Source organism: Leptonychotes weddellii, chromosome 10, assembly GCF_054177405.1.
Source record: "Leptonychotes weddellii isolate Sample4059 chromosome 10, ASM5417740v2, whole genome shotgun sequence".
NCBI lineage: Eukaryota > Metazoa > Chordata > Mammalia > Carnivora > Phocidae > Leptonychotes > Leptonychotes weddellii.
Genome location: NC_138378.1, coordinates 30,535,038 through 30,555,258, shown reverse-complemented (window position 1 = coordinate 30,555,258; position 20,221 = coordinate 30,535,038). Strand labels below are relative to the sequence as shown.

The following is a 20,221-nucleotide window of genomic DNA, read 5'->3' as shown; positions in this document are numbered from 1 at the left end:
CCGGTCACGCAGAAAGTGTTGCTAACTGGGGCCCTTGCAGGGGCACACGTTCACTTAGGAATACATCTATAGGCTAAATCTACTGAAATATCACCAAAAGAGTGACTGTCAAGAGTCAGTCTAATTAATTTGTCTGTTAGGAAGATCTTATTTTAGAGCCGATCTTAATAGAAAGACGTTCTGAGCAGTTACAGATGGAATACCCATTTCAAAAAGACACAAATTTCTGGTTCTAGCTCAGCAGGATTGAACATAATTTTCAGCCACGAAATAGCAAACACTTCTTCTCAACATGTGAATTTAAAGGCTTTGACTAAAAATCTTGCCGAAGCTTTTGACAAGAGTTCCATGTGGTAGAGAAGACTCTAAGAGAAAACAGGAAGAGGCTGGCTCCACCTAGGCCAGTGTGACTCTTGTTCCCCTGTGACTCAACCTTCATGAAACTGTTTGTTATTCACCTCACTACAAACATCTCTCTGCCACAGCAGGTGTTGGGTCGGGAGGGGACACGGTGTCCAGGAAACCTGCAATCAGATTAGCAAACTCCCAGGAGACCTATTCCCTTTCAATGGACTTGGAGGGTCCAGCAGTGCCCACCACAGCCCCTGAGCTGTCTGCCCGTGAAACGGTAGTCATTTGAGTCACAGCGGAAACACGTCCCCAAACCACTTTCCCTGGAGGTGCAGGAGCCACACTTCTAATGGCAGAAAGGAAAGCTGTCCAAGCTTTTCCAACCATTAAAGAAAAGACAATTTCCTTAGACTTGCTTCCAAATTCCACTCCCTGTAGAACTGGTTTTAAAAGCTTCTTGCACGAATCAGTCTCTTTGGGTAAAGTTCAGCTTTTCAAAGATGTCCTTCTGATTTTTAGCTCCTCAAAATGGTGGCTAAGTCTATTTCAGAACTCAGACTGCCTTCAAAGCAGGAGAAGAGGATTCAGCAGGCTCAGACTTAAAAGGCTTCCTCCTATATCCTCATAGGTCTCTGCTGTAAAGGGGCTGGTCTAGATTTCTCCAGACTAATGGCTGCTGGCCCTCTGGGGTGATTGATTGGTCGTCGCCGCTTGAGTCCATGGTCTGAGCCAACTGGCCTGAGGGAGCATCTTTGTCTTGTTCTTAGGCTTCCGTCAGCCCCCTCAGTAGCACCACTTTTTGTCACCAGGGCACACAGGACCTTTCCTATTCCCTCTAAGATGCACATGATACGGGAACCTTCCAGAATTTCACCCGGAGAAGAGAAGCGACAGAGATACAGACAAATCTCACCTGCTGCTCTATTCTCTTGCCCTACTTCTTCCCGCAGTTCTCAGGGTTGGAAGGGGCACACTGTCCTCCTTCTCTGTGGCACACCTAGAAGTCCTGTCATCGCTGGGTGTATGGTAAGACTCCAGCCCCTTAGGCTGTCTGTGTTCAAAGAAGCTAAAGGAATTTGGAAAAATCCCTTCCCCTCTTGAAATCTCTTGTTTTTCAAGATTTCTGCCCTGCTAATGAGAATCTTCTCCCTCAGGGAGCCCAGTCCTTCCTTTTCCTGGAGCTATGATTCAGGAAGGATAGGGAGGGAAGGAGGATGCTTAAAGAGAAAAGAAAATATATCAGTTTATTATGTGCAAAGTAGTTTCATTGCTACACAAGGCAGAGTAAATTCTAATTACCGGACGGTAAATGTGGAAGTCTCTTGATCTACATATACTTTGTGTAGCCACCATTGAAGGCTTTGTGCCCTTGTGGATTAGCTCTGGGGATCACGAAGCAAGCTCTATCAGTATTATTATTAATGTACTAAATAGCAAGAGAAAACGACCCGACATTTAACCGGTGTCTAGGGAAACCCTTTATTGTTCTTGATAGTTCTTGATAGCTTGTGCCACATGCTCATTAAGATCTCGTTCTTCCACTGAAGAACTCTGATTCATCACAGAAAAACACAACCCTGACAACAGTAAAATGGGTGAAGTCCCTTTTTCCCTATTCTTGCCTGGCAATCATTTTATTTAGTCATCTCAAGGTAAACTAGACTGGACCCTAAGTTAGAAGTACTGATTAAGCCCTTCTCAAATGGATGTTCCCTTATTCCCTACATTACCCATGACTATTCCAGATTTCTGCTTCCCTTCGAGTCTGGACTTCTGGAAGAGTGTTAGATAAGCAGTCCCTCATTCCTTGCTTTGTGTTTCTCCTACACTTATCCGGTCCCCACTCCCACCTTCCTACCGACCCATCACTAATACCAAAGGCACCAGGGCCTCCTGGTTATGAAAGTCAAAGGACGCCTTTTCTGTACCACTCAGTCGCTGTAGTCACTGTGCATGATTTTGTTCCTCTTGGCTTCTCTGACAGTCTTGGTCTTTCTCCTATCTCACGGGTTGTACCTCTCCTGTCTCTTTCAGGCTCTATCTCTTCTATCAGACCTCTTAAAATAAAGAGTTATCTGGATCTCAGTCTTGGGATCCCTTCTCTTTTCCCTCTCTTGCCAAGGATTTTAGCCATTCTATGCTCAAATTTGTTCTATATTCATGATTCTCAGATTTTTGTGGATGTAAGTTATACCCAGAGAAAGGGTGAAAACTTTCAATCACTTAATCTTTGCTGCTTGAATTTCTTCTTCTATAATCACCTTCGTAAGAGTTTCATACAGTGTTATGGTGATATAAGAAATCCTAAAGGAACAGGGTTTTCAAGAAAAAGCAAGATGCATTGTGGTGTCCATTTGATGTGTCTACCTGGAGCAAGAAACTGAGTCCCTATTTGCTCTGTAATCTTAGACAGGTATTTTTACTTCCTGGGCTCCAGATTTTAGAGACCACAGGCATGACTTAATTGTAGTGTTAATCAATGATTAAATGTGAATTCTGCCAAATGGCATTTCATTTTCAAAATATGAGCACCCCCTTATTTGTCTGGAAGTGTTATAAAAGGGCAACAGTGGAGGGGTGCCTGGGTGGCTCAGTCGGTTAAGCATCTGACTTCGGCTCAGGTCGTGATCTTGGGGTCCTGGGATGGAGCCCTCTGTCAGGCTCCGCGCCGAGCATGGAGTCTGTTTGTCCCTCTCCCTCTGCCCCACCCCTTCGCTCGTGCCCTCTCTCTCTTGATCTCACTCTAGCCCTCAAATAAATAAATATAATCTTAAAAAAAAAAAAAAAAAAAGAGCAACAGTGGGGAGAAATGTTTCCTACAAAATATAAAGCTTAACCTGAAAACCACTATTTACCCCAGAGGTTTTCTATTCTATTTCACTTATTGTCACTTAAAACTTTCAGTAGGAACAAAAGTGTCCCCTTTCAAATGAATGAGGCAAGTAAGTATAAGCTTAGTATTAGCTGCAGGGTAGTATTAGAAGTGGGAGGGATCTTACGTTACTGCTGAGGCAATTTTCAGGTAGAAGACATTACTGGGTGGGTTAGAAAGATGTTGTCAATGCTATGTTTATGTTTCAAGGGAATTTTCTGTTGCCCCCAAAATATTTTATATGCAGGGACTGAGAGTCCATGGGTCAGCAAGGCAGCACTGCCCCTTTCTGGTGAAGGAAACAAAGAAATACAGGCTTTAAAAAGGTAATAAATTACATTTCAGCAGAAAGTTTTGTTTTGTTTGTAATGGATGGGTAATAATGTTTGCGGCTGTGGTAAGCAGCAATAGGAACCCTGCATACATCTGTGAGCTGAGTTCTGGGTATTTGTTACCTTTGTTTTTAATATAATTTGTTTAATTTTAAGTGTATGTAATTTACATTTTTATAATGGCCTCATTTAACAACTGCCTCACAGAATCCCTGAAAATTTTGAAAATTAACTTCTTGCAAGCTAGTCTGACCAACTCCAAGTCACCACTGGCTTGTCTTCAGAGAATAAAGGAAAATTAATATTAATATTTGCTTGAGCAATATTTAATTACACTTGAGTTCTGAGAGGTGCACACCTAATTTAGGTGTTTTCTGTACTTGTTAATTTTCTAGAACTCTATGTATCTATCATTGGGTAAATCAAAAACAGTGATTAGAATCATCATATGTTAGATCAATAGATGATAGTTTTCTATACATTTGTGTGAGCTGAGTGTGAGGTATGTCTCACTTCCTCAGGGAAAAAAAAAAAAAAAAAGAACCCAGAGAAAAAGATATTTGCTTATTGAATGAATGACATGTTTTATGGATGTAATGGTGTCTCTTCAAAACTCTTATGCTGAAGCCCCAACATAGGTGACTTATTTGGAGATGGGGTCCTTAGGGATATAATTAAGTTAAATGAGGTCATAATGATGGGATCCTAACCGGACAGGGCTGGCATCCTTGTAAGAAGAGGAAGAGACACCAGAGCGCTCTCTGTGCACAAGGGCAGGTCAATGGCCATTGAAGGTTACAGCAAGAAGGCACTGTCAGCAAGCTGAGGAGAGATGCCTCACAGAAACCAACCCTGCTGGCACCTTGACCTTGGACCTCACACTGCACAACTCTGAGAGGATAAGTTTCTGTTGTTTAGGCCACCCTGCCTGAGATATTTTGTTACAGCCGCCCAAACTGACTAATACAACATGCAAATAACGCAATTCCGTAGCAGTTAACATGATACTCATACCTTAGGCTCTGTCACGAGGTCACCAGGAATTTCTTCCTGTCTGCTTCTCTGCTTGATAAACTCCTACTTAATCCTACTGGTCAAGGGTCACCAGCTCTGGGAAGCCTTCATTTTTCCTCCCCTGTAAACAGCTCTATTATAATGATGATCTAGTGTTTTTGTCCTAACACAAATCCTTTGAATCCTTTACTTTTTTAAAGTTATTTATTTATTTTAGAAAGAGAGACGAGAGAGAGAGAGAGAGAGAGAGAGAGAACATGAGGGGAGGGGTAGAGGGAGAGGGAGAGAGAATCATCAAGCAGACTCCCTGCGGAGTGCAGAACCTGGTGTGGGACTCCATCTTGGGACCCTGAGATCACAACCTGACCCAAAATCAAGAGTCAGCTGCTTAACTGACTGAGCCACCCAGGCACCCCCACCTTTAAATCTCTTAAAGAAAGGTAGATTACGGGGCGCCTGGGTGGCTCAGCTGGTTAAGCGACTGCCTTCGGCTCAGGTCATGATCCTGGAGTCCTTGGATCGAGTCCCACATCGGGCTCCCTGCTCAGCGGAGAGTCTGCTTCTCCCTCTGACTCTCCCCCCTCTCATGTGCTTGCTCTCTCTCATTCTCTCTCTCTCAAATAAATAAATAAAATCTTTAAAAAAAAAAAAAGGTAGATTACATGTTAGAAATGAAGATTCAGCGTACCATCTACCTGTGCTGCCTGTATGTTAGCCACTGGCCACATGTGGCTATTTGCCCTTAAATTTAAATAAAATTTAAATATAATTAAAATTCAATTCCTCAGTTGCATTAGCCACACTTCAAATACTTAATAACCACCTGTGGCTGGCGGCTAATGCATTGAGCTCTCAGACATGGAACGTTTCCATCACTGCAGAAAGTTCTGTAGGACAGAGCTACACTAGACTGTAAACAATTTGAGGTGGGGGGGCAAGTTTTGCATCTTTTTGCATTGCTTTATTGTCCCAGCATCTAGCCTAGTGCGTGCTATGCAGTAGGCATCCAGTATTAGTTGAATTATTAAAAGAAAAAAATGAACATTATTTACCTAGTTGCAGCTCCTTAAAGCATTCATGGTTCCTAGAGGTCACAGAAATAAACACACCTATATAAATGTGTTGTTATGATTGGCAAGTAAAATGCTAAAAATAAGCAATTTTCATTTTTCCTGGCATGAGAACACGAAGATGCATTAAGATGTAATTATAGAATTAATCTCAGGTGTTAATATAGCAATCTATAGTTGTTAATTCAGAAGCACAATATCGATTCTAATTTATTTTTTTCTAGGTCATCTCTGCTTCATTGCTCTTTAAGTGACCCTTTGGACTCATTAAATCTTTCAGCATGATATTTATGCAACCCTATTTAATGAGTCCTCCAACACCTTGAATTCTCTGGATCTCATACCTATTATTTCAGTGGCAAACTTCTGAGTTTAATTAATCGTACTCTTTCTGGACACAAAGGAGGTCAGGAAAAGGTTGCTGTGCTTGTAGACAGCCCCTTTGTTGCCACATTTAAAGATCTTCGAAGAGACCCACAATAACCCTTGGGAATCTAAGTATTTAGATGTTCCTACACTAGGAAATTTTCTTTGTTTCTTGCTTAAATGTTTCGTAAGTTACCTCAAGGAAATTCCCTTCACTCAAACTCTAGAGCAAAATTTGGAGAAGCCCCAGGGCGCCTGGGTGGTTCAGTCGGTTAAGCATCCGCCTTCTGTGAAATTTCACATATTTATGTGAAGAGTACTCTTGGGATCAATCTTAGAGGAAAAAAAAAATCACTATTTTCTAGCAAATGCATGATGGCTTTATCTACTATTACTTTTTATTCATTCATTTTGTGTTCAGCCGTAGTCTATCAATGGAAATACATGAGGTAAGCGAGAAACATTTGGGGGAAATATTAAACATGGCCCAAAAATGTACCTTTCATATACTGGTAGAGAAGGACTTTTTGTTCTTTTTCAGATACAAAACAGTGCAATTTTTTTGTTCTGTTTTAGCAATGAAACCTATTTTCCCACGGAACATGAGAAATTGGTTTATTTTTATATTGCCTTTTATATGTGAAAAGCTGAAGGGACCAAACTCACGGTGTGATTAAAGATTTTCTTAATGTCCAGGTATTGTGGGAATACCTATCTCATTGAAAACAATATTTTTGCTACGCAGGAAGCTCAGTTGACCTTCTAAAGGAAAAACAAGTCGAGGACCAGCCATTAGAAGCCTGATGGAGCACAGCAACCAAAATGGGGTACTTAGGTCTCTCTTGCATTTGTTTCGAAAAACAAAACCCAAGTCATGTGTTCTGAGCTTCATTGCCATTTACCTCCTTGGAGAGAATTCAATATCCCACCTGTGGTATTAAATGTTTCACAATAACTTTCAAAAACACCAGGGGAGTAACAATAAGTGCATCAAAAACAAACAAGCAAAAATCCAATGATGCTGATAGCTGATGACTTAAAAAATGCCCTGAACATTTATAGACAAATGAAGAAGACATTGTCAAGGTCTTTCCGATGCCTTCCTGGAGAAATCAATATTGCCTGCCCCTCCCCTGCCCCACCTTTCCATGTGGACTTTATCACAGGGTCACCACAGGAACAAGGTCATCACCTTGGGTAGGACAGGGAAGGAATTCATAGCCAGGCTGGGGCTTTGCTCTCAGATGGCATTCTCTGCCTTTCTATAATGTCACAGTCCGTAGTAAAAAAATAAAAAGGTCTCAAAGGGTTCAGGCTCGTGATTAGGCCAAAAACTTAAAATACAATAAACCTCTGGGAAAGCAGCTTAAAGCTTTTTCTTCCAGGTGCTACCACTAGGAGGGGTAGGAATGTACTAGATCCCTGCTTGTCAAATGTGGTCCATGGAAATGTGGCAGCAAGGGCATCCCCTAGAATCAGGTGAGAAATGCAGATCTCAGGTCCCACCCAGACCTCCAGAATCAGTATCTGCGTTTTCATAGGATCTCCAGATAATTCATACACTCATTGAAGTTTGAAAAGTGCTGAGCTAGAGCATCACTGCATGTGCTGATGGATGTAGAGGACAAGAAGGAAATTACAGCTTTTTTTTTCCCCAGTAAAGTTGTTGTTTTCACTAATTCTTCAACATGTTTCTAAACGTTCTGCTTCACTGATCAATGAGTGCTTGAAGATGAAAACATCATAAGCCTCATTGTAGGTCTCTGCTTTCAGTACATCAGAATAGATGTATTCTGCTTTCTCTATAATCACAATAACACCTCTTTTCTCCCTGAAATGCACACGCACTGGAATGGTTTTGGCCAGTTTTCTTATTAGCAAGAGGAATACAATAGATTTCATGATGCATTTCCTCTGGCAAGTTAAAATCCTCTCTAACATCTGAGCTTCATTTTGCTTCAACCAGCAGGCCCTGGCCCAAGCATCCCTATGAGTGAGGTCTTTTCAAGAGCTCTTGATTTTAGAGAATCAGGAAATCCTGAGCTATCCCCTGAATTCAAAACATCATGTGGGAATACAATGATTTTTGCTGGATTTTTAAAAGGACGGGTGTAGTCAATCGAATGGAGTGGTCAGGAAGACTCCCCGAGAGTTCATTTAATCCCACTGGAGTTTAAGATAAGACTGTGGGCAACCAGTGCTGCAAGAAGTAGGAACTTAAAAATGTCTCAAAAGCAGAAATAATAGTGTGAGTTTAAGAGAGAAAGATCGAGTTCTAAAAGGAAGCCAATTTTGCAACTAGAGAAATAAAATGAAGAAAGGGGAAGAAGACAATAGGGGAGAATGGAATTGATGTCAAGAAGAGAGAGAACAATGATGAAAAAATGAATACCAGGGGAAGACAGGTAAAGATGAGGGTGCATCATGGGTGTAGCTAGAAACTATGGCAGGAAAAGGATGGGAATGTAGAGAAAGGCTGGCGGGGGGTGGGGGCGGCGTGAAAAATAAAGGAGCGAGTCCAAGATGTCTGTAAACTTGATGGCCACATGCCACCCCTCTCTCAAAAGCGACCCCTCCCATCCAGTCCTACCTGGCCGGAAGGATGGTGGTCACCACTTGAGAGCTTGAGGGTTGGGGGGAGTAATGTTGGGGGAAACAGAGGGATCCTCATGGCAAGTTTCCGACAAGAATGAGGAGGAACCGTCCCCCTGTGTGGGAAAAAAAGGGAGGCTGTCATTTTTGTGGCATTGAAATTGATTTCTAATCATCGGTTGTTTCAAATTCTTGGTCTGGGAGCTCTCTTGGAGTACCTTCTAGAATGGAGATTTAAAATCTCCATATCCTTTGTCTATTCCAACACTTCCGACCACAAATGCAATGGGATTGGCAACTGAATTCTCCTTGGTTCTTGCCTGCCCTCTGTAGGAATTAGATGTGAAATATGATCGCAACTAGCAGTTTCAAGAAATTCTTTACAAAATCCCACTACTATCAAGAAACTTGAAAGAGATTGTATTGAATCCCTGACAGCAACTGAACAAAGCAGCCCAATGAGTCTGGGCCGAATGGCTATACTTTTCTCTCTCAAAGAGAGAAAACTATTTTTTAAATACATGAAGTTAGTTTTGTTAGCCCTCTGCATAACTCGTTTGTTAAAAAATTATGTATCAAGCACCAACTATGTGCCAGGCATTGTTCTTGGGTGCCTAGAACTCAAGAGCATCAGTGAGCAAAACAGTCCAAATCCCTGCCCTCCAATGTAAATGCAGCTTGTGTTCCACTGGGGAGGGATCAACACTGAATGACACACTTAAGAAAGAAGTAAATGACCTAATGAGAGAAGGTGACAAATGCTCTGAAACACAGGAAGTAGAGTAGAATAAAAGGAAGAGGAGATACTAACAATGGGGAAGTAGTGGAAAGTAAAGTGGTCATGGAAGGCCTCTTTGAAAAGAAAGTGGTCACGGAAGGCCTCTCTGAAAAGAAAGCTTTGAGCAAAGACTTGAGCCACAGGAGGGAGGTGCCCAAGCAGACCCTTGAGAGATGAACATTCTGGGCAGAGGTCCATACAACAGTCCAAGGTGGCATTGGCCTGGGTTGTTGGGTCCCAGCAAGGAAGCCAGGTTGGCTGGAGCAGAGAGCATGTCAATGAGGAAACAAAGAGGGGATACAGCAAAGTGGAGTCAGATCATGTCGGACCTTGTAGACTTTTATTTCTCAGAGAGATGGGAGCCATTAAAGAGTCTTGAACTGAGGAGTGAGCTGATTTATGTTCTAAAAGATGACTCTGTCTGCCCTGTTGGGAGTAGATTGTGAGTGGGCACATGTGGAAGTGGGAAGATCAGTTAGGAGGCTATTGAGAAATCCATTTGAGAAATGAGGGTGGCTTTGACTGGGGTAATGGCGCTGCAATTGGTACCTTAACAATTATAAAGATGTCCTAACTCTTTTATAATATTTTGCAAGTCCTGCGGTATTTGTGATCCCACCTAGAACAAAGTCCCAATAATCAATTAAAGAATTGCAACAGCTCATTATGTAGTTCCTAAAATCTAAGAACTATTAAAAAAAATATGTAAAATTCAAAGGAAAAGGAGAAAAAAGTCCTTTCCAGCCAAAGCTAGAAGACAACATAATCCCTATTCTCTCCATGTCACAAAACCATATACATGCTGTTGGCTACTATCTGAGACAGGATTTCCCATATGCTACCATAATTTGGGAGGGGAAAATCCATTTTGATGCCAAAAATAGTTAAACATGTTAAGTTCCCCTGATTGTATCAGGTTGTTTGTGTGTGAGTGTGTGTGTGTGTGTGTGTGTGTGTGTGATGGTCACAGAGGGTATGTAGTGGAGAATCCATGCAAACTATCAGAAACATCATGAACTGTTTATTATTCCATCACAAACATTAGCAAAAGTTAAGTCCACCTCTATTGATAAAACTCTTTGAAATGTAAAACTCTTTGAAATATGGAAATACTACTTGAGCCTCGGTTTCAGCTACAAAGTCAAAGAACTCCTTGTCAAATTCAAAGATTATCCTCAGCAAATGATTATAATAAATGTAGAAGACTTGTATCAATTGACATTTATTTACAAAAAATGCATAACCAGGACTCCAAGCGGTAGGTTTGTTACATTAATTTGGCCTTAGGCAGAATACATGGGAAACAGAGAATGTGACTCTTGCTTTTAGAAACTGCTTTCCTATTTTGAACTGAAATTTTCTTTAGCATTTTTCAGCTCAGTGATTGTGCATTTTTCCTTCTGCAATAACTTTTTCTCTGGTCTCTGCATGCTGCTTCATCAAATGTTTCAAAGCACCAGGACATTTCCTTTTTGGATATTCTACAGGTACATATTTCTCTTGGTTTGAATTTGCCATCTTTCCCATGAAAATGTTGAGGACCATGGTAAAATCAGGTAGTGGTTCCAGAGGTAATGAAATCTTTACATTCCTTGTCTTAAATAGTATTTAGGGTGTGTGTGTTTGACTATTTTTATTATTCTGGTTATACCAAAGCAGGGCTTTAAAAACAAACTAGAGATACATTTGGGAAAAAACATCCAATTACTATTGGCAAAATTCACATAAATCATGCACAATGGCAGGCACACAGAGTAGAAGTCAACCCAAAAGGTTTTGTGGGCCATCCGTGGTTGTGTGAACTCATTTTTAAGAGCAGATGAAAGTCAATGGGATTAAAGTCCATCTCATCCAAATTCCTGATGTTAATCTTAGTACTTTCTGCGAAGACTATGAACCCCATCAACACGTATACTCTCTCTGCTCTAGCAGGTGGTGAGTATTCTCTTTGGATCCCCTTCCCTCCAAACTATATACCCATCACTGCACTCCCACATTTACTTATCCTTAGGAAACAAAGGAAGGGGAAAGAAAGCTAATGGGGTAGAGAAAAGGGGGAGGGATCAACGACAACCATGTGAATCTCTCTTCCAATTTTGTTTAAATCTCAAACCCAGTTGCCTTACAGGGGCTAATAGATAACAGAAATCCATGAGGCAACCTGGGGAATGCCATGCAGGCCTAAGGCGAGCCTCTTCTCTGCCTTAGAGATTTGTTTACATGTTGGCTCTCTGTAATCATATAATCTAACTTTTTTTAAATATTTTATTTTTAAGTAATCTCTACACCCAATGTGGGACTTGAACCCACAGCCCTGAGATCAAGAGTCACGTGCTCCACTGACTGAGCCAGCCAGGTGCACTGATATAATCTAATTTTTAAAGAGAAATTTTTTTTTTTTAAATAAGAAAATTTCCAAGTATTAAATAATAGCATGAGGGTTTTGTAATGTGCTGACTTGCCTAGGCTGAACTACATTTCAAGAGTTCCCTTTCCAGGTAGGGTGAGTTATAGGGGAGACTCTCCTGAGAGTTGGAGGGCTTGAGGAGGGAGGCAGCAGGCATCTGTAACACACACATGCTGTTGCAGATCTGTTGAATGGGGTCTGGAATCACTTTCCCTTCTCTTTGGGTCTTTCTTTAGTTGTTCCTCCTGCTGGGCCAGGTGTGTGTGTGTTCAGCTCTGTGATAAAGACTCAATCTTTTGCAGGTTCTGCTTCTCTAGGTGAACTCCAACCAATACAGATGTTAATGAATTCAAACATATAAGAAACACCATGTGGAGATTTTTTATTTCTGGTTAGGTTACTTGGACCATCCTTCTCACAGAAAACAACTAAAAAATCTGGATTCGAGATTGAAACTATTTTCTTTAAAGAACCTAAGAACCACAAAAATTTAAAGAATGATCAGGCCCAAACTACAGAACCTAGACAGAGAACCTAGACAGGGAAGCCACTTTTGCCCTGATGACCTTTTGCTAATGCTGAAAATTTTGAATTCATCTTTTGAAAGCCTGGTAGGGTGGGGCCACAACTCAAAGCCTGTGGCCTGTACAGAATGAGGAATCTCAGGGGAAACTTTCCCTACAATAAGCCAGACATTCAAATTGTAGATTTGAAAATAAACCAAATAGCACTTATGGAATCAAATAGAACACAAAAGTTAGAATTAAAAACTCAGTGGAAAAGTAGAAGAGCAGTGTAAACAAAGAATTGGTAAATTAGAAAAAGGGTCAGAGAAAAATTGTCCATAGGGTAGCACAAAGAAACAAAAAGATGGAAAATATTGAAAAAAGTTAAAAGACTGAGTTGATGGAGTAAAAGGTCTATTTTATTTTCTATGTGAATAATGTGAATGAAGCCATTTTTGCAGACACAATGGCTGAGTTTCTACAGAAGTGAGGAAAATTATCCATCTAGTCACCTCAAACATGTATTTAGATACATTTTAGAAAAACTGCACAGAACACAAGAAAAAAAATCCTAAATGCAAGAAAAGGAGGAAAAATGCAAGCTATTACCAGAAGAATTACACTGAGACTAACAGCTTCTCAATAGTAAGAGAAGCCTGAGGACAGGGGAATTTTATCTTCAATGTGCTAAAAGAAAATAACTGTCAACCTGAAATTTTATACCCAGTGAAAGTATCCTTCCAGAATGAAGGTAAAATAAAGACATATTCAGACAAAAATGAAAACAAAACCAAAAACCCCAGAGTTTGCCATCAGTAGACTGTATAAAAGATCTTCTAAAGGATGTAGAAGATAATGGTCCCAAATGGACAGTCTGAGACACAAGATAGAATGCTGAACAAAAAATCTTGTGAATATGTAGATAAGTCTAAATGAACACTGACTGTATAACATAGAATAAAAAAGTCTTATTTGTTTAGAAATGTGTACACAATTATTAATAAATTTCAAAAATAAATCATGAGGAGACAGAGTCAAACGGTTCTAATGTTCTAGTATTGCCCAGAAGGAGACTCAATGTATCCAAGCTTTACATTCAAGAAAATAATGAATAGCTACACTTTTTAAAAAGGTAATTATTCACATTGATCAAATGAAAAAGAAGTTTCTTTCACAGAAAAAAACCAAAAAACCCAAATCATTGGGTGGGTCTACCAAGACTTGACAACAAGCAAAACATAGTTAATGGGCAGCCAGTTTGCAATCTCTGGTCTAGCTTCATTGAGAAGGTCCAATGGGTGATGGCAGGGAGAAACCACATTTCCCCATCGAGTCACAAAGGATCAGGGAATACACAAATGAATCATGTAAGGAAGAAACTTTTACTTTAAATGCCCTAGTCTCTTTCTCCCTGAACACTGGGAAGGCAGGACTGAAATCACAAAATTGAGAGTTCTGTCTCAGGGCCAAGTGGTAGGTCTGACAAGACTAACTTCACCCAGAGGGATGAGTCACTCATCCTGTTCATTCTAAAGATGTCAGGGAAATGAGGAAAATCAGTCTATATTCCCCTGGTAGAGGAAAAAAATAAAAAATAAATAAGAGCCAGTAGGCCACATGATGAAATGTTCTTCCGCTTATAAATTAAAATGCCCTAAAGCTTCCTGGAATTCTCTCTTATTGATGAGCTCAATTTAAAACAGTAAACCTGTTTTAAGAAGCATCAAAGACAAATTAAATGTCAGAGAAAAAGTAAATTCCACATTTATTGACTGTTTTATGAGGTTATGGAAACGGTTCATTAAAAAGACCCCTTAAAAGATGATTCTTCTTGTAATGAGAGCCAGTAGCTGTGAAGTGATCAATATACATTGGAATATTTGCAGCAGATTCGGGGCAACTCTGATTAACGATGCTTCAGCATGTTAAAATAGATCTTTTTGAAGTGTTCAGGAGAAAGGCAGAATGTCCTTTTTATAATGAATCAGTTTAGAGTTGAACGTGACCACAGAAGTTGTGGTTTCTCTCTACTGGCAGTTGGGTTGTGAGTTGTTTCTATCACCCTTTGTACACATATACCCTTTTCCTATTGGCTTTGGCAAATCCAGGGATGGAAATCCCAAGGAAACCAATTATGTCACTTATATAATTGGTGGGGTTTATTGCATCCATCTTAAGAACTCTGTAGCTATAGATTTCATAAAAAGACAGACCTGGAACAAAGCTGAAAATAGCATACACTCAGGGATTGAATAAAATATTTCACTGCTAGGATACATGCAACTGAACATTTCTTCAGAATTTAGAACTTTACTGAAAAGGAACTAAATATTCTCTTTCAAGGATGTCTACTGTTGTTTGTAACTTAAGAAATTTCAGAGGGACTTATGTACAGGAATGCACAGTGTAATTCTACATCAAATTGAGGCCCAAAATATTTATCTATTGCATAAGTTCCCTCTAGAAATCACCTACTTCCATTTTCCCCATGCCCTCAAAAATTACATACAAAAGGAATAGACTCATTGATCTCTTTTTTAGTGGAGAAAAAAATGGACTCTACATATGAAAAAGGCTTAGTGCATGTCACAAAGTTGGATATTCTAAAATAAATTTTCATACTGTGGCTGGCCAAATTTGGTTCCCTACCAAATATGTGCCAGTAGGATGGACGTTCTTGGTCTAAGTGTGGAAATGAAATGGTTTTGACTGACGCACATTGTCTTCTGACTGCTCTATTGGAGGATGGTAACAATTTTAGGAACTTAGTTGATTGATACTTACAGATCATAAGCCCATGGATGAGTAAAAGGTTAGAAGGTTACACTTTGAATTAATCTTCATATGTAGCTTGCTCTACATCCAGCCAGAACTCTTTGCCATTGAAGAAGTGTTGTCTTTCAGCAATTGGCTTTTCAAATTTCTTTTGTTAAAAAATACTTGTTCGATTTTAAAAGAGTTGTTTGGTTATCGAAGGCTTGGAAAATTATGCAGCTTGTGATTGTGGTTCAGAACAGCTCAAAATAATAATACTAGGAGAATATAGGCATGTAAAAATAGCTTCCTCCCTGTTTTGGAGGAGGTTAGGAACATTAAACACATTATTACATTAGTTAGAATAAGTGGACGAAGAGAAATTAAGTGATTATATTTGACATGTTGGTGAAAGAAACTGACAAATAGGAAGAAATATGATGCCATGTAGTGTATATTTTTGCTGTAAGCAAAAGATTAGCTATTATTGGTTTCAAGGTAGAAAACTGCTTATTGCATCTTAAAATACTTGAAGAAGGAACTCTACTCCCCTCAGTAACCTCTGGCAAAGTTTGTCATGTGTCCTCTTCATAGGAAGGTTGCAATTATCTTTAATATTACCACTATAGAGTCAACTCAATTACTTTGTCCAACATTCAGCGATGTAACAGCTCATAAATTTCTAGATGTCATAAAATCATTCCACCTTCTCATCTTTCTGATTGAATGCAAGTGACTCCGTTAACCTCTTTTATAAACACTGCTGTTCAGTTTCATTCCCTTGAGTTACTATTTTTTCTGTATTGTTTCTGCTTTTGTTAATTTCCCTCATATCTATGTTGAGCTTCAAAGGCCATTCTGATACTAGATGTGAAGAGGGATTATTTCAAAGCCAGTGCTATCCTATTTCTGGTCCACAGCCAACAATTACCAGGAGCATGGATGAATGCTACTCGGGCCTGGACTTTCACTTGCCTATATTTGCTGCCCTGTGCTTTGTTCTTTCTCCACATAACCTATAGTTGATCTTATTCACTTCACTGTTTATTATTGTTCCTTCTTATCACAGACATTTCTTTTGATTAGCCACTGTGTCCTACAATATTAACTGTCATGATTTCTTATGTTATTGTTAAAATCATTGTTCCCAAGCACAACATTTTTTAAGCCTTGAAGAACACCTCTTAAGAAATGCTTTCGTTTGACATGAAATCAAAAATCTCCAGGCAATCTTCAAATCCGGACACAAGATGATCATAAAGGCAACATGGATGAAAAGCAGAAAGATATCATTATGGTACCTATTTACAGTCATAAAGAAGGCAACAGAAATAAATGCTGGTGAGGTCGTGGAGAAAAAGGAACCCCCATGCACAGTTGGTGGGAATGCAAATTGGTACAGCCACTGTGGAAAATAGTATGGAGGCTCCAATATATCCACTACTGGGTATTTACCCCCCAAAAAACCCCAAAACACTAATTTGAAAAAGTACCTGCACCTCTATGCTTACTGCAGCATTATTTACAATAGCCAAGATATGGAAGCAAACTGAGTGTCCATCCATAGATAAATGGATTAAAAAAAATTAGGTATATTTATACAATGGAATATGACTCAGTCATAAAAAAAGAATGAGATCTTGCCATTTGCAGCAACATGGATGGAGCTAGAGGGTATTATGCTAAGGTAATTAAGTCAGACAGAGGAAGACAAATACCATATGATTTCACTCATATGTAGAATTTAAGAAACAAAACAAATAAAAAAAAAAAAAGACAAAAAATCCAGACTTTAAATACAGAGAACAAACAGGTAGTTGCCAAAGGGGAGGTGGATGGAGGGATGGAAGGGGATTAAGAGTACATTTATCATAATGAGCACTAAGTAATGTATAAATTGTTGAATCATTATATTGTACACCTGAAACTAATATAACACTGTATATTAACTATATGTCAATAAAAATGAAAAAAATAAAAATAGAATAAATAAACATAATACCTCCCAAAGGCCTTTTCTCCATATACCATGACTTTGGGGGTTAGAGCTTCAACATGTGAATTTTAGGAGGACACAATTCAGTCCATAGCACCATTTGATTCTGATTATTAGCTATATTTGGACAGACTAAACTGATCATGTGCAGACAGGCTCAGAATTTTGCAGACAAAACAAAACAAAAATGAAGGCAAAAGAACTACTATAAATTTAAAGAAACACTTCAGATCTCTTGCTAAGAGGCCAAAAAAGAAGAAATGGGAAATTGTTATAAATATGGTAGTGGCACACACAGTTAATTACCTACTTAATTGCTATTTCTATTTCTTTGATAAGAAAACATCAGTTTTGTTCAGGTGCCTGTTGACTATGACACTGAGGAGAAGCTGGACTCCCCTCCACCCCTTTGAGTGAGCCTTAATTGCACTAAGCCAGTCATGCAAATGACACTCTCCTGCCTATGATTGGTTTTAGGAATGGGTATATAGAACAATCCTAACCAATGGGGAGAAGGGTATCAGGAAGATTTAGGAAGGTTTTCCTTAATCCTATAAGATGAAGACAATGCCTTTTTTGCCTTTGAATGGTTTTATGTAATGTTGTGATGCATGGAGCTATGGCAGCCATCTTGTGACAACAGGTTTACAGCTTAGGCATGAAAGGCAACAAAGTAAGATGGCATGGTGGAAATTCTACAAATACCTGGATTCTTGATGAGGTTGCTGAGCTGTTAGATTAACCCATCCTCAAACTCTGACATGTCTAAACTTCCAGTAACAGGACTTACTAAGTTTATTATTGTGTAAGCCAGTTTTAACTGGGTTTTCTGTAAAATTGCTATAGAATGCACCTTGACTGATAAGTTGTCCAACACTTATTCTTCTAGTGTTTAGTTATATCCAGTGTAGAAGTTTAAAGGTGCTTTAACACCTACCAAAGTTGATTTTAATCATGATGACCTACCACAGTAACAGAATCTTTTTAGGGTTTTTTATACTGTTACATAACTGAAACACATTTGTGATTGCATTGTATCTATAAGACAAGTAGCTGACATTTTTAGACCAAAAACAAAAACAAAGCAAAATAAAACTCTGTAGGAAGAACAATGTCTCACAAGAGAGATTTTTTTTTTTTTAACACAAAAACTGGTTAATGAGATAGCAATTTTAACCAGGGTATATTATGTCAGTGAACAAAATAATGACATGTGAATTCAGACAGCATGGATTGAAAATGTATATATTTGAATATATCACCTGGGACTGATTATTAAGGTGTTAATGCATTTCTTAAATTCTAGTTGGACCTGGATCTTTTGCTCCAAACATTTTGAAAGATCAATCCTAAATGGAAAATATAGCAATTTCTGAAATTATCTTAAAACTATTACTAATGCATAATCAACCCAAGATGATGGCTAACAATATTCAAATTGCATGTTTACATGAAAACCATAAAAATTAGCAGCATACTTAAGTAATTATTAATTCTCAGATTTTCATTACTGCTTCATCTATATTGTCAGGCAACATAGGAGTTAAAAATATTAAATAAATCTCTAATAAATACAAAAGGAGAAGAGCAGAAATAACCACAAAAATATATTTAGAATTATCCCCCAAAAATTCTATAAGAAGTAAATTGATGAATGGACTATACCATGAAACGAAAATAACACTTTTAAGCTTTGCAGGTTCATAGAGTACTTGTATGGAATAGCAATACCTTTTAGAGTAGATATTTTAAACCACGCATAGAATAATTATAAAACTGAAAAGCACATTTTTCACAGACAAATATTCAGTGATGAATCAAAATGTATGTAATGATCTAAAATCAAGATGCTGTTTGCTAACCTAAAAGTATTTGATTCACAGATGATCAGTTTGCTTAAAGTTAATATTCATGAATTTGATTTTGACCAAATAATAAGGATAAGGTAATTTTAAAGAAGAGCTACAATAAACTATTACTAGAGGGGGAAAAAAGATTTGTTTTTTTTTCTGGTTTATGAGAACATTTTTTGGATAAAAAACCAGGGTGATTTTGGTACAGGACATCCCCTGCTGGACAGAGTCCACCATTACAATATTTTATCAGAGCAGAAGAGGCTTAGCTAATTCCTCTAATTCTCCTATTCTGGCAGGGAGAGAGGGAAGGTACTTCAAAGATACCTGGAACCACACCTCACACTAACTGCAACCAAGATGTCAGGAGCTGGGTTCCGAGCATTTGCAATGTGTAAAGCTCACCAGTTGATGATAAATATGTATTGAATATTGCTAGAAAGATTTTCACCATGGCTGAGGAAGATAGAGGAGTTTACCATGTAAGAACAGATCTGAGACTGTGTGCAAGGTACATGACCTACAGAGGTCTTATTCTAATTGAATGGAGAGAAAATGAAGTTATTGTGTATTATTATTTGGTTCAGTTTACCTTGGGCTTTTCGTCCAGGATCTGTTGACGTATCTCCTTGTGTTTCTCTACAAGTTTTTCTTGCCGTTTACTTTGGGCCTCTTCTAACTATAAGAAAGTTACAAAGAAAGTAATTTTCATCTGAACATTCAAGGGAATGTTTTCAGAAAAACTTGAACGCTTTTCAGATCTGTGGCGTACATTGAATTATTTCATATCCTGATCAAAAACTGCCCTTACAAGTGTAGGAGACTGTTGGTAAGTGTTGGTCCTCGGTGATGGGGCACAGGGTGGGGTAGGGTGATCTATAGATTCTGCTCTTTTTACATTTTTGTTAATGTTTAGATGAGCCTTTTTTTTTTTTAAAGATTTTATTTTATTTGAGAGAGAGAGAGAGCATGAGAGAGAGAGCATGAGGGGGGGAAGGTCAGAGGGAGAAGCAGACTCCCTGCTGAGCAGGGAGCCCGATGCAGGACTCAATCTCGGGACTCCAGGATCATGACCTGAGCCGAAGGCAGTCGCTTAACCAACTGAGCCACCCAGGCGCCCCTATACTCTCTAGATCCTCTATGTTGTTGCAAATGGCAAAATCTCATTCATTTTTATGGCTGAGTAACATTCCGTTATATTTACATATAAATATATACAGACACCACATCTTCTTTATCCATTCATCTATCAATGGACCCAGGCTGCCACCAACTATTTTTTTATTTTTTTTAAACATTTTTTTAAAGATTATTTATTTATTTATTTGAG

General features: G+C 38.9%; 1 protein-coding gene across 1 annotated transcript in view; it reads right to left on the bottom strand.

The window, feature by feature from the left end:
• Positions 1–20,221, bottom strand: part of PLCB1 (phospholipase C beta 1) — a 567,798-nt gene that overhangs the window by 18,545 nt on the left and 529,032 nt on the right. The window contains exons 25-26 of the mRNA XM_081832287.1: positions 19,484–19,570; positions 8,596–8,713 (exon numbers count right to left, since the gene is read on the bottom strand). Of these exons, the coding sequence (XP_081688413.1) occupies positions 8,615–8,713; positions 19,484–19,570 (186 nt within the window). The 3' untranslated portion in view covers positions 8,596–8,614. The remainder of the gene's footprint in view (positions 1–8,595; positions 8,714–19,483; positions 19,571–20,221) is intronic.